The sequence below is a fragment of the Hesperophylax consimilis genome, chromosome 29 (genome assembly GCF_061612785.1).
Source record: "Hesperophylax consimilis isolate HC1 chromosome 29, BYU_Hcon_1.0, whole genome shotgun sequence".
Classification (NCBI taxonomy): Eukaryota; Metazoa; Arthropoda; class Insecta; order Trichoptera; family Limnephilidae; genus Hesperophylax; species Hesperophylax consimilis.
Genome location: NC_142864.1, coordinates 13470658 through 13483896, shown reverse-complemented (window position 1 = coordinate 13483896; position 13239 = coordinate 13470658). Strand labels below are relative to the sequence as shown.

Below are 13239 nucleotides of genomic sequence, written 5' to 3'. Positions count from 1 at the left end.
AATGGTAATTATAAAAAAATGAATTAAAGACACTAAATATTCATAATTTTTTTGGAAAATATTATTCAGACTTTATATTATATCTTACAAGCCATCACTCGTAACCATGTACTTATAATATTGTCTAACAACCAAGGCCTTCTTCTTTTTGGAATTCCAGCTTTGAGTCTACAAACTTTTATAGTTTTGTCCATTCTCGTTGGGTCATTATTGAAACTTTTTTCCACTACGGTAAACCAATCCAATCATTCGAAATAAGTATAAATCAGAGTATAAACTTTGGTACCTATTTGTTTAAATTTGTTTAGACGGCCGTAGGAAAAATAACAAACATTATAAAACAAAGAAATTTGATTATAATTAAAGCGATAACAGTGTAATCTGTATATAAACTACTCACCTACCGTCGCCTTTTGGTTTCGTTTTTACAAAAACCTTTATTAGGTAAATAAGCGTTGATGCTTGATGATCCATCAGAACCTCTTTTTAGATTAGAAGATCTTAAAAATCATGAATTTTATATCTAATATAACGTCAAAGACGAATTGTTAGCTTCCACGAAATAAACGTTTGCCAAACACTATTTTGCTTCTATTTTCTTAACTAACCAATACATTGTCTCAAATTTACACTTTTCAACTGACTAATTAATACATTGGCTGAAATTTGTATCATTCAAGTGACTAACCCCATAGTAAATTGGGGAATCAATCAAAAACCCATACAAAATTGGGCGAACACTGCAAAAATCCATAAATCTCACATCAAACCAAAAAGCTTGGCTGAAGACTAATACAGAACAAATTCAATGTTTTCTGACTTAGAACCAAAACTAAAAAATAATTGAATAAATTTCTACAATAAAAGTGATAAATCGTATATTTTTAGCTCATTCTATCAGGAATGCAGAAGTTTGAATAGCAGAAAAATCAGATCTCACCGATCTGGATTCTGCCTAGGTCAAACTGCCCGATGGCATTATATAGCGCCCTTTTCGGACCAAAAGACGAGCCAGATATTTACTACGATACATTGGTGCGTGACTATTTGAAATTTATAACTGTTTCGGAATACGACAGGGAAGAAACACCAACGGTCTACGGAGACATACACAAGATAGCCTTCAACAGGTCTGGACTTGGACTAGATTTCACACCGCTGACTGTATTATCCAACTACTCATTTAATTCTAGAAAAGGTAAGATATCAGATTTTATTCTAGAAAGTAAAGTATTTTTCTTATTTCGTATGGTGAAGGTGTCAAAGAGGAACATCAATGAATTTGAGCCAATCCAGGGCGTTCCTCAGGGATTGCCCTGTGGATCTCTTTTATTCCATCGGAGAATATATGAAGCGGATATTCGTTGACTTCATACATGGTGTTCTAAAATTATTGATAAAAAGTTGGGGATACGTCAGCATACACGGAAGAAAAAGTTTAAACCAAGAATCGCATTGCTGAAGAGTGTCCACTCTACCAGTTTTTTCCTTGCCTTTTTGCGTGGCGGTCATTTTAGTATCAACATTCTAGTTAAAAATCCATGTTTACCATAAAATGGGAGCAGGTAGAATTCGTAGAGGTTTTGTGGTAATTTCTTGTTTTTGACGATATGGCTGTACCTAGCATGACTTTTTCTATGACTTTCACGAGAATTACCTTAAAAAAGTTCATCGATTCAGGTCTGAAATGTTTTATCAAATAGTTTGCAGATATCAAAGCTTCATGAAACTGCTAGAGAATTTTTGATGAGTCCCATACTAATATATACAATTCCAATGGTAAACTGAGAGTCGTGCCACTTCTTCAACATAGTTCCATTTGAGGTTGGAGATTGTGATAATGATGCGCACTACATTAGACATGATCCGTATATCAATGTATCAACATGCAAGGAGAAATCTTGCGACCTCTGTCTCTATCGACCGATATTGTGGTGTTTACCACGATATGTGCATCCCAAATTTCCATTGCCTTTTTGGTCCAAATCTTTTCAAGAAGTTTAATGTGGGAGTTTTATTTGCTGGTTTGTAGACGTCCAAGCAACACAAAACTACCAGAGTATAACTGAAGGTAATTTTCCTGATATATAGGTCAGATTATTCGGACAGATCTCAAGAAATAAGACGGTAAATCGTTTATTAGATTCGTCAATGAGAAGAAATTTGGCATTACTTTCTGGCACGTCCAAATGTTAATATCTTGGAATACTTTGAAGAGGTTTAGAATGTTTTGCATATTACTTGTCTGTCTGAAGATTGCTTTAACTAATTTTGGAGATAGTTTACATTTGCAAAATAAATATCCAATTTCAGAAATGTTTTTCTATTTGTAACGCACTGCAACATTTGATAATAGCCTAGAAATTGCGATTTAGGATTCAAGCTACCGAAAAGAGATTTTTTAAGTGTTGTCGGATCACAAAATGTGATCAAGTGAAAAACTCGCCAGTCAAAAATGTACTTGGTATTGCACTTCGCTACTCTTTACAGAAAATCCGTAGATTGTTTGGCTTGTTTATGTACTCAGAGTGTCAAAGGGGCGACTTACGCACAAAATACTGTCAGAAATTCCAGAGGGAAGATTTTAGTTAATTTTATTAATAATGTTCACAACAGACGCATATTTAATATTAAAAAAATATAGAAATCACAAAGCATAACTACCATCCGTCGAAAAACTGAGTACAACAATTTTAAAGAATAAAATTATACGCATTAAAACAAGAGAAAATAATGATTGGGTCAAGTGAAGTCATGTGAAAACAAGAGATTCGAGAAATTTCGTTATCTTTCCACTACAGTGATTGTTACATTGACCCCACACAGGAGACCTTGAGGAAAATAAATTCCCTCAGGGCCTATGTCATATTTTGGAATGCTGTGGGAGGGTATTTTTTAAGGAAAGGAATCAGAAAAAGTTCTGGGAAGGTAACAGAGGGTTGGGTAGGAATCTAGGAATCAGTGTATCCAGGAGTGACGGACATGTAAATATATCAAGAGACGAAGATGGGTCAAGAGACCAGTTGGAGAGGTTAAAGGGTCTCCCAAAACAAGCCTCTCCCGATCTGGCACCCCACGCAGCTGCTGGGCAGGCGCATCCTGAACTTACCTCACCTGATGAACCCGGGCGCCCCTGCTAAATCACCAAACATATCGAACCACCTTGGGTGACCTATGGCAGAGGTTTTGGTTATCCAATAAATGGTTCTCGGGGCGGCTGTACCTAAACCCGCCTCTCAAACCATTTGGGGGAATGTTAAGTCTGTTATTTGAAAAGTTGGAAAGATTCGGGTTTTTTCAGTAGACGATAATTGATATTGATTTTGATTGTAGCCATATTCTACACGTTTATTGATAATTTCGTTAATAAATTTGATGTAATTTTTATCACGATGTTCAAATTTATTTTTTTTAATTTGAAATATTATAGGCGCTTCTTACAGTCAAGATATCCAGTTGGTCGTCGTAGACAAAACTGAGGAAATCAACTCCAATCGCTTGGTCTGCAGTGAAAATTTCAATGATAACCATAAATTAAAAATATATTTCTATTTAATAATTTAAAAACCTTGGCAATAGAATTTTCCACATCCGCATATAAAATTGCTCTACCACACACGTCGTTTTAATACAATATACATTATACGATTATATCATGTTTTATAACTGTTTTATTTGTATATCGATGCAATATCTTCTCTCATTAAATCAACAGGAATTTTATTACGTCAAAGTTATTGCGATTAAATCCAAACCACAGACATAGGAATTAATAGACGAGAAGATAATGGCGAGGGGTAAAATCAACTGTTGAAGAACGAAGGGGGTTAAGCTGACTGTGATTCGTCAATAAATCAATCTGACAGTAAATAGGCATCTCGCATTATAATATCACCATTTAGTTCTTAAAAGTAAAATCTGCTTTTGAATGAATAGACATTTTTACATGGGAGCGCAAATTACTCGCCACGTTATGAACTAATTTGCGATGTCCAAATTCGGCAAAGTAAATTTCTTCTGTTTGCAGAGTCGTAGTTAGTTTCAGAGTATTTAGTTAAGACACTTTTACAAATGTTTCATAATTTACTTACCCCAGTAAACAACGATGAGCACACTTGAGAATCGCTACATTGTGATGTGATAATATATGTTTCTAAAACTGATCCATATAATACGGTGTGAATAAGCTTAAAATAAAGTAAAATAATGCTTACTTATGGAATGTAATACGACAATTGGGTTTATTCTCTTTTTCACATCTATTTTTACAAGTTTTCATATCACAAGTCAACATTTTGCCGTGTTATTTCGTAAAATGAACCGATGATGCCTCGACCATAGTTCGCACAAGAATGATGACGTCACGTTTTCAAATTTCACTTGAGGCCATACGCGAGCCCAGCCGGCTCCAATGGAACCGGTATGGGGAGTGGGGATAATACGCTTTTAGTCACTTAGGGCAGGTCTACTAATATTCATATGTCTATGATCCAAACATATTTTAGAATGTAAAACAAATTACGAATCAAAAATATTTAAATTCAAATATAGTCTAGACTGCGGAAAAACATTTAATTTCTTTATTGGATGGGTTGTTATCGTATTTACATAGTAGGTGGATAAAAATATCATTATAGTAATGAAAAATCGAATTCTTTAATGGCATATGACCTATTAATGGCCTATTTTTATGACCTATTTAACTTATGACCTTTCTTATAAAAAAGAAAACCTAAAGTCTGCCCCAATTGGAAAGTTCAAGATGTTGTGTAGGAGCCACATCAAGCAAGAAAAAACATAGTATATTTATATGTAACAAATTAATTAGTCATTTGTAAACTTAAATGTACAAATTACTAATATAAAATTAATAATTTTTTTTTTTTTTAAATATATACCTATTTAAAAAAATAATGTTTCTTTGTTTGTTTGTTTGTCCCTTGTAGACTAAAAAACTTCTGGAACGATTTTGCTAAAAATTTCAAAGTTTGTTCTTATTAGTGTCCGGAGTGTTTAGAGTGGTTTGAATGGTAAAAGATGTCGGGGACGCTCAAGGAAAACTAAACGCAATATCTCTGCATTGGAATTAGATACGGAGTCGAATAAAAGTTGAAATAATGTAGTTTTTTTAAATATTAACAATGTGGTATTCAGTAGTGAATGGTGTAAGTTGAGCACGCCCGAGGAAGATGTGGCACGATCAAGTGGAACAAAAACTTGTAAAAAGTTAACTTTTTAATTATTTCGAATAATAATATTTCCTTCTTAAAATAAACCCAAACTTTACCCAAACCATTCATAACCCCGAACAATGCCGGGTACACGTCAGGAATAGTCCAACACAGATAAATAAATTAGCACGCATCTCAACTCGATATTTATTTTACACAATATGTTTGTTATATAATATCTATCTCTTTTTTGGTTTAAAAATAAACTTCGGGTTGGTTTGGTATTTTGGCCTCAAATCTAAAATTAAGTGTTGGATGAAAGAGTCCGCTAAGGGCACTTTACGTCAACAATAATCTGTGCACAATTAAAGAGTCCGCTAAGGGCACTTTACGTCAACAATAATCTGTGCACAATTAAAGAGTCCGCTAAGGGCACTTTACGTCAACAATAATCTGTGCACAATTAAAGAGTCCGCTAAGGGTACTTTACGTCAACAATAATCTGTGCACAATTTTGTTTGTACCTACCGATGAATTATTTATTTATCACAATGTCTCCAGACAATGGGCGAAAGATTTGAACGCTCGGATAGACTAAAAAACTGACACAATTGAACTAAAGTTTATTTTTTCTCGACTGTCTTGTTATTTTTGTCTTGGTATATCTTTTGCGGAATGCGCAACGAATTTCAAATTCGTTTACAGTTGATCATAGTTTCATTTTAAATGTTTGTTTGAATTTCTTTAACGATATGAAATAGTTACAAATCACAGCAAATTATAATCGTAGTATTTGTCATTTATAAAATATTTACCTCGGGGTTATGTATCTTAAAAAAATATTTTTTGACAAATTAGAAAGAAGGCGATCATAAATTTACCTTTAAAATGAAGATGTTTAGTAAACTTTAAAAATTATAAAATCTAACAAAAATTAAAATAAAAGAAATAGATATTTAAAATATGGAATTATTAATTTATTATAATTTATAAAATAAAATAATTTTCATACCCACATACTTTATTGCTTGTCTGAATTATATGTTTCACACAACTGATTCCAATTTGAAAAATGACTCAAAAGCAAATTTGATTTCATCGATCGTGAAAAATTTCACGCAGGAATAACTAACGCACATTATCATAGACAACCGAAATTAGTATGTCTGATAATAGTTTGATTGACCGTTAAAAGCTTATCAGCAACATTTTATGGTAATGACATTTTCCCCAGTGGTAAACGTAACGTAGGTTATAATCTACGCATTCACAGATGGCGTTATTTTAATTATTTTATGAAAATACACTTTTTGCAAGTTCTGCCTTAAAATATTAAGACCAATTATGAGTTTTGTATGTACGGGTGCAAACTTTCTGGGACTAGTTTATTGTGAACGCGTTTGGTGTGTTTCCTACAATCCAACTTGTCTCTGGAACCAAATCACCCTTAAGAGGAATCTACAAGCTGTACATTCTTGGTATGCCTTATATCGTCACAAATATAGGTAATAGACATTAAAATCACTTGACAAACTGAGCCTAGAAACGCTCGATTTCAAGCACAAAAGGGGTTTTCATTTATTTTGTAAACAATTTTATAAGAAAGAAACAAAATTAATCAAGGGAAACTGTCACACATTTTATTTTGTTTAATTTGTTTCTTTTATGCGTTCATACATTTCTATCGAATTTTTATTTTTTTATTAATGTATATTTATATTTTTTAATGAGTAATTAAATTTTTTATTCGTATTCTACTCAAGGGAAACGATAGGAAAACCTTCAATTTATTTAAATATATTTTTTTTTGTATTCATTACATTATGAACCAATTAATTATAGAGATTAATCGAAAATAGTGATTTAGTATTAAACTTAGCATTAAAATTCAAATAAAATTTATCAGCGATTTTTTTTAGAACCAGAAGTGGAAAAATAATATTTTTTTAATATTTATTATTATATTTTTATTTATGTCTCAATCATACATTCGGCATCATTTTTATGTCTTTGGAAAACACGAAATATGAGCGTAAGGTTATCATCACTTTCGCGTTTATTACTTTGAAATCGTCTCACCAACTGGTAATTGAATAAATATGTATTATGTATTTTAGCAGTCGTGTGGAAATATCCACTTGTTAACTGAGACGTGTTAAGATTAATTTATTATTTGTCGTCGAGTCTTCAGCGGAGGAAATTTAATTATGCGTATTTTCAGCAAGTCTTGACTGTTTTATTGCTTTTCTGAAGACTGACACTCGACACCTCTTCATTATGTTAAATTTATACCTACAGTAGTTTAAATTATTTTTTAATCTCTTTTCTCTGGTCTTTATGCGAAATTTTCGTTTTTTCAAGTTTTTTTAGCTAATGTATAGTTATCATATATATGGGTAGAAAATTTGTATTATTGTAGACCATATTATATTAGAACAGTAAAGATTTTTTTTATATATAATTTCTAAACAACAGAAACGAAACTCTTTTTAGAAAAATGAGACGTTTATTAATCAATTATTGCACGGAGAAAAATGATCCCTTTAAAAAGTGAATGCATGTCAATTTCCTGATAAAAGATTAGTCATTCAGAATATATCGAAACACTTGTATTTTTCCTAATATGTATCATGACGGAATGTGACAATATTGAATGAACATGTGTTCTGCCATCCTCACAAAACCTTCGCTTTTAACTGATTCTTTGTTAGAAACTCTGCCAATTCATTCGTAAAAGGCCTGCGATCCCGTTTTTAACAGGTAAACGAATAATTTGACCAGATTTTTAATAAACTAACGATATTTTATACCAGTAAGTTTTCTCCGTGTGCTATTGATCTACATAAATCTCCCAGATTGTCGTTTTTTGAAGATTTCAGAAAAATAAGGTCAGATCTTTTAATAAATTTGATAAAATGTTTGTATTAGAGGAACATAATAGACTCAGTGATTTAATGGCTATTAAATCTCAGAACAGTTTTCGGTTTTGACTAAAATTTAAAATTTCTCAGAAGTTATTTACAGAATAACTCCTTCTTTTCAGATATAAATCGTATCCAAGCATGTCATCAAACATATTAATTTCGATTGTCTGTCTGTAATCGTAACTCTGGTTCAATGAACTTGGATTTGTTGTTTTTGGAATAACTTCATGAGTAAAAAATCAAATTGTTTTGGTTTGGTTTTACTCGAAAAAAAAAACACTCTAGTCTTGCCAAAAAGCCAATAGATGTCGCACATTAAAATAAAAAAATGATATATTAATCCAATACACTATCTAGATAGCATTCATTTCTAGTTGAATCTTGCGATCATACATAAATGTGCGGTGAGAAAATGAAGATAACGTTGGTAGTACTTTTTTCAAGTACGACACAGTTGAATATGACCGAAGGAAATAGGATTCCATTAACTTTGTTGGTAGATCATCACGGCAAGGTGAAGGTCCTGGGTTCAACTCCTAGATGCGATCGTATCTTTTTCCGATTTTTCTGTTTTAAATTTTTGTTTTAAAATCACTTATATTATATTAAGTAAAAAAATTGTTTTATTTGTATAAAAGTGTCATTTTCAAAATTGGAATTGATTGTGTAATGAATTCTGACAAGCGTTAAAGTAGATTACTACCTACGTGAAATATGATATTTTAATAAGAAATTATTTCTATTTGGGAACCTCTGCCATAGGTCACCCCAAGTGGTTCGATACATTTGGTGATTTAGTAGGAGTGCCCAGGTTTATCGAGTGAGGTGTGTACATGATGCGTCAGCTCACCATCTGCGTGGCATGCCAGATCGAGAGAGGATTGTTTGAGAAGACCATTTGAGCTCTACAACTGGTCTCTTGACCCATCACCTTGTGCTGTAGTGGGAGGGATATATTCACATGGCAGTCATTCCTGGATACACTGGTCTTTAGATTCCTACCCAACCCTCATACCTGTTACCTTCTCAGAACTTCTTCTCATTCCTTTCCTTAAAAAATACCCTCCCACAACATTCCAAAATATGACATAGGCCCTGAGGGAATTTATTTTCCTCAAGGCCTCCTGCGTTTAGTCAATATTGTAACCACTAAATTTCTCGAATCTCTTGTTTTCACATGACTTCACTTAACCCAAACATTATTGTCTCTTGTTTTAATGCGTAATTCTATTTCCTTTCCTTGAAAAAGAACCTCCACAAAACATCCTAAAAAATGACATAGGCCCCGAGGTAAATTATTTTCTTCAGAACCTCCTGTTTGAGGTTAAGGCGATGCACTACTTCGTGTAATATTTTTAATTGAGCCGCTATCAATAACAACCCTTACGTAGATGGTGATAAGGTTTAAATTCCCGCTCAACACCATCCGCCTATTTTGATTTATGCAAGAAAAAAACATGGCCAAAAAGTGCCTTTTATTTTATTTTGTGGATGTTCAGGGATAAATATTTAATTTTTTTTTGATCATTTTATAAATAAATTAATTTTCCACATTATACAATAAAATCATAACCGAAATGGGTTCGTAAGTAGGAGATTTTGAACTTTAAAGCAGTTTTCATAGGCCTTATACATTATTTTTTTCTGGGCTTATAAAAAGATTTATCTAAAAAATACTCGATTATATCAAAGGCCAAGATGTATTCTACTCGCAGTATTTAATTAAAGCATCTGAAACATTTCTAGGCGACCAGATTTTCAAACCAAAAACACGTGATTTTGCATTACTACGTATGGCATCGCCTTGATGTTAAAAAATGATAATTGATTCTCGTTTTCAAAATGTCATTTTCTTTCTTTAGTGTGAAATGTCTTGACATGAATCATTTTCTCAAAGTTTTTAACACTAATCCGATAGCAACGGAAACAATTATTTTCAACTTTATTGTGTTTTAGGAAATTTATAATGTCCACCTCTGACATTGATTTTCTCTTCTGTAACAAATTTAAATATTATAGCATTGCGCGGGAAAGATTTGAACCAATTATTATGACCGATTTTTTGTGGTTAGAAAGCGGTGCGAGTTTGTTTATAAAAACAGCAATTATATTTCTGTCCGAGTTGAAATTCGTAGAATTTAAACAGATGTTATTGTTAAACAATTTGGTATAAAAGGCGGACAGTGGAATGTATCAAAGTTTGAATTCAAACCACAGATTGAATTCATCATTTATCTGAAAAGAAATGTAACTTTTATTAAAGTACCGATTTAAGAACTATATATACTCTGACGTGTTTTATATTGTTTATTTAAGTTTTCAACATTGTCCGCCCTCCAATGAAAGATTGGCAGTATTCTAATTTTAAATATTTAAATTTCGAACGTGGCACCATCAACAGATCGTATCGATCTGAAATCTGAAAATAAATGTAATAACTTCTTAAAATTAATCTTTTTGAATCACCCCAAAGTGTTTTATATCGAAGTTGTATCCAATTTGTCCATCAACCAATGGGGGAGTGGCAATGTTCTAAATTTGAACATTATATTTAAATTTCGAATGCGGCGCCGTCATGAATCATTTGGCAGGAAACGCAACTGATTTTGACTTTTGTACACAACAATTTAAGCCACTTTTATTGGAGATTTTTTTTAAATTTAATCTCGTTTTTATTTATTTTCTGATTTATTCGAATACTTGCGATCTTTAGAATTATTTTCATTAAACGTTAACGACAGTTTTTAACATCTTAAAAATGTAATGTTTCCTGGAATAATTTAAATTGAATTAATAAATTTTATTTGCATAAATCGGGGCTATTTAAAATAGTATAAACATCAATAAATCAATGTTAAATAACATATTTATAAGATAAATTATTATGATAAATGAAGCTAAGATATTATTGATGTTAGTGAGAGAATATCCACGAGCATTTTATATTTTGTATTTTTAATATGCATTGTTAGGTCAAATTCTAAAATTACTCAAAAGCAAGCCAGTCTCAACACAACTGTGAAAAGAATTTGATTTATATGGAATTTAACAAAGTTAATTTTGTTCGCATAAACAAGAAACAAATTAAAACACATTTTTTGTGTGAATACCAGAGATGTGCAAAATGTGTACCCAAAACCATTTGAAATGCAAAATGGAAATGGGTCAAAACTTTCCCATTTGAAAATGCAAAATGCAAAATACCTATTTTCAAAATGCATTGAAAATGCAAAATGGTTTCTAAGGTCAAACAATTAAAATAAATATAGAATTTTTAAACAATTTTGTCATTTAATAATGGACATCAATGTAGAACAAACATATTACATGATGGTAAATCCAAAAACACCACGACTACAGATTATGAAACCACAAAAAATTTGCGCGAGACTAATGTTGCCAACGTAAAAACATAGAAACTATATATAACATTTAATATTACAGCGTCACGGCCCCATGTTCAGTATTTGAATCAGTATTTTTTGTAATGGTATCACTCAATTGCCAGGGCTCCTACCAGGGAGCAACTTGACAAATGTAAATTTTCTCTCATAGCGAGGTTGAGGACCGACTGATATTTGGGGCTTATGAAAAAAAGATGAGTGGAGATAGTAGGAAGAATGTTGCAAAAAGCATTTCAAATGGAAAATGCATTGAGAAAAGCATTTAAAATGCAAAATGGTTTTTAAAAAAACATTTAAAATGCAAAATGGAAAATACCCATTTTGCATTTACATTTGAAATGGATTTATTTGAAATAAAGCACATCTCTTGTGAATACCGCACAACAGTCCCAACCCCTCACAACTGTCAGGAGCCAGTGGGGATGCGGCATCCCTTGTTGTGTAGCTGAAGGGTGGATGAAAGGGAAGTTACTAAGATAGAGGAAGGTTGAGAAGATGTTACTGTTGAAAATATGACTGCATGACTATTTCCCAATAAAATATTATTAGTCATTCAGAATATATCTGAACACGTGTTCACGTAAATGTCCTTGTCCGAATAGATATTATTATTTGTAAGAAGACGTGTTTTGACTTCCTCATGACATATTCGTGTTTTACTGATAGTTTGTTATGAAATTTGTCAAATCATTCGTTATAGGCCTCTAGTCCCGTTTTTAACAGGAAAACAAATAATTTGACAAAATTTAGATAAAATTAACAATATTTCATATCAGTAAGTTTTTTCTGTGTAGCTGTTCAGATCTGATCACCAAACATGGCTAAAGCCATTTCAAGCAATATTTCGATTTTGAATTGTGTTATTTAATCATGGTGATACTGAGAGTATCTTCCACCCTGAAACGTGTCGCAAATATACTAGTAGTTTCTAATTTTTTCTTAAATCATGAATTTGTAAGTAGGTACTTGAGTACCTACCTACCTGCTTAATTATAAACAAATTAATAATTACGTAAAAAAAAACATTAAATATGGAGTTATACGATTTGTCTCGATGACTATTCTTTTTTCAAACATTCTTCACTCCGGTAAGTACCATAATATTGTTCCGTATCCAGTTTGATAGCTCATAATAGGAACCACGATCATGCGAACTCTGGCGGGTAAAAAAGGTAGTATCCAACACGGCTACCATCTTGATCTGGAACCGGAACGTAATACATACATTTACAGCCAGATAAAATCCCAAATGGTCGAGTTGAAACAGGACGCTACGCTCAGTCAACTGTATTTTATCTTCTACACTAAATATGTAATAACAAAACAAAAATGTTTGCACACGCTGGGATTCAAACCGGCGAGCTCTGGATTCTCAGTCGATTTGTGGATATATTCCGGACGATTGATGGGTTATTAAGACAAGAAGAAAAAAACTGCATGTAATTTTAATTTATAATCGAAGCATAAAATTTCCACGATTACTACTAAATTTTTACAAGTGTTGTAACTCCTAAAAATGATTTTTAAACTGTTTTGTCATTTGTGACGACCCATTTGCCACATTCGCTCACAGATAAAAAAAACATACCTATCTTGTGTAAGTACTAAGGACCATCTTGTTTACAAAATAAGAAAATTCAAAAATAGATTTCTGAAGCTTTTCCCGCCGAGAAGATGTTTTGCCGCGCATTTTCTCTGACATTCCCACAACATTGATTCGAAATATTATTTTGAAGATTT

General features: G+C 32.2%; 1 protein-coding gene across 5 annotated transcripts in view; it reads left to right on the top strand.

The window, feature by feature from the left end:
- The window catches only part of cher (filamin A protein cher), a 157532-nt gene that overhangs the window by 111865 nt on the left and 32428 nt on the right, over positions 1–13239 (top strand). Inside the window, exon 2 of one of the 5 annotated variants that reach the window (XM_089649286.1) lies at positions 889–1198. The exons of 3 other annotated variants lie outside the window; for them this stretch is intronic. In XM_089649286.1, coding sequence (XP_089505412.1) covers positions 973–1198 — 226 coding nt within the window. In that variant the 5' untranslated portion in view covers positions 889–972. Of the gene's footprint in view, positions 1–844; positions 1199–13239 lie in introns of those variants that run through there. One more of the 5 variants, XM_089649287.1, reaches the window with a different exon arrangement.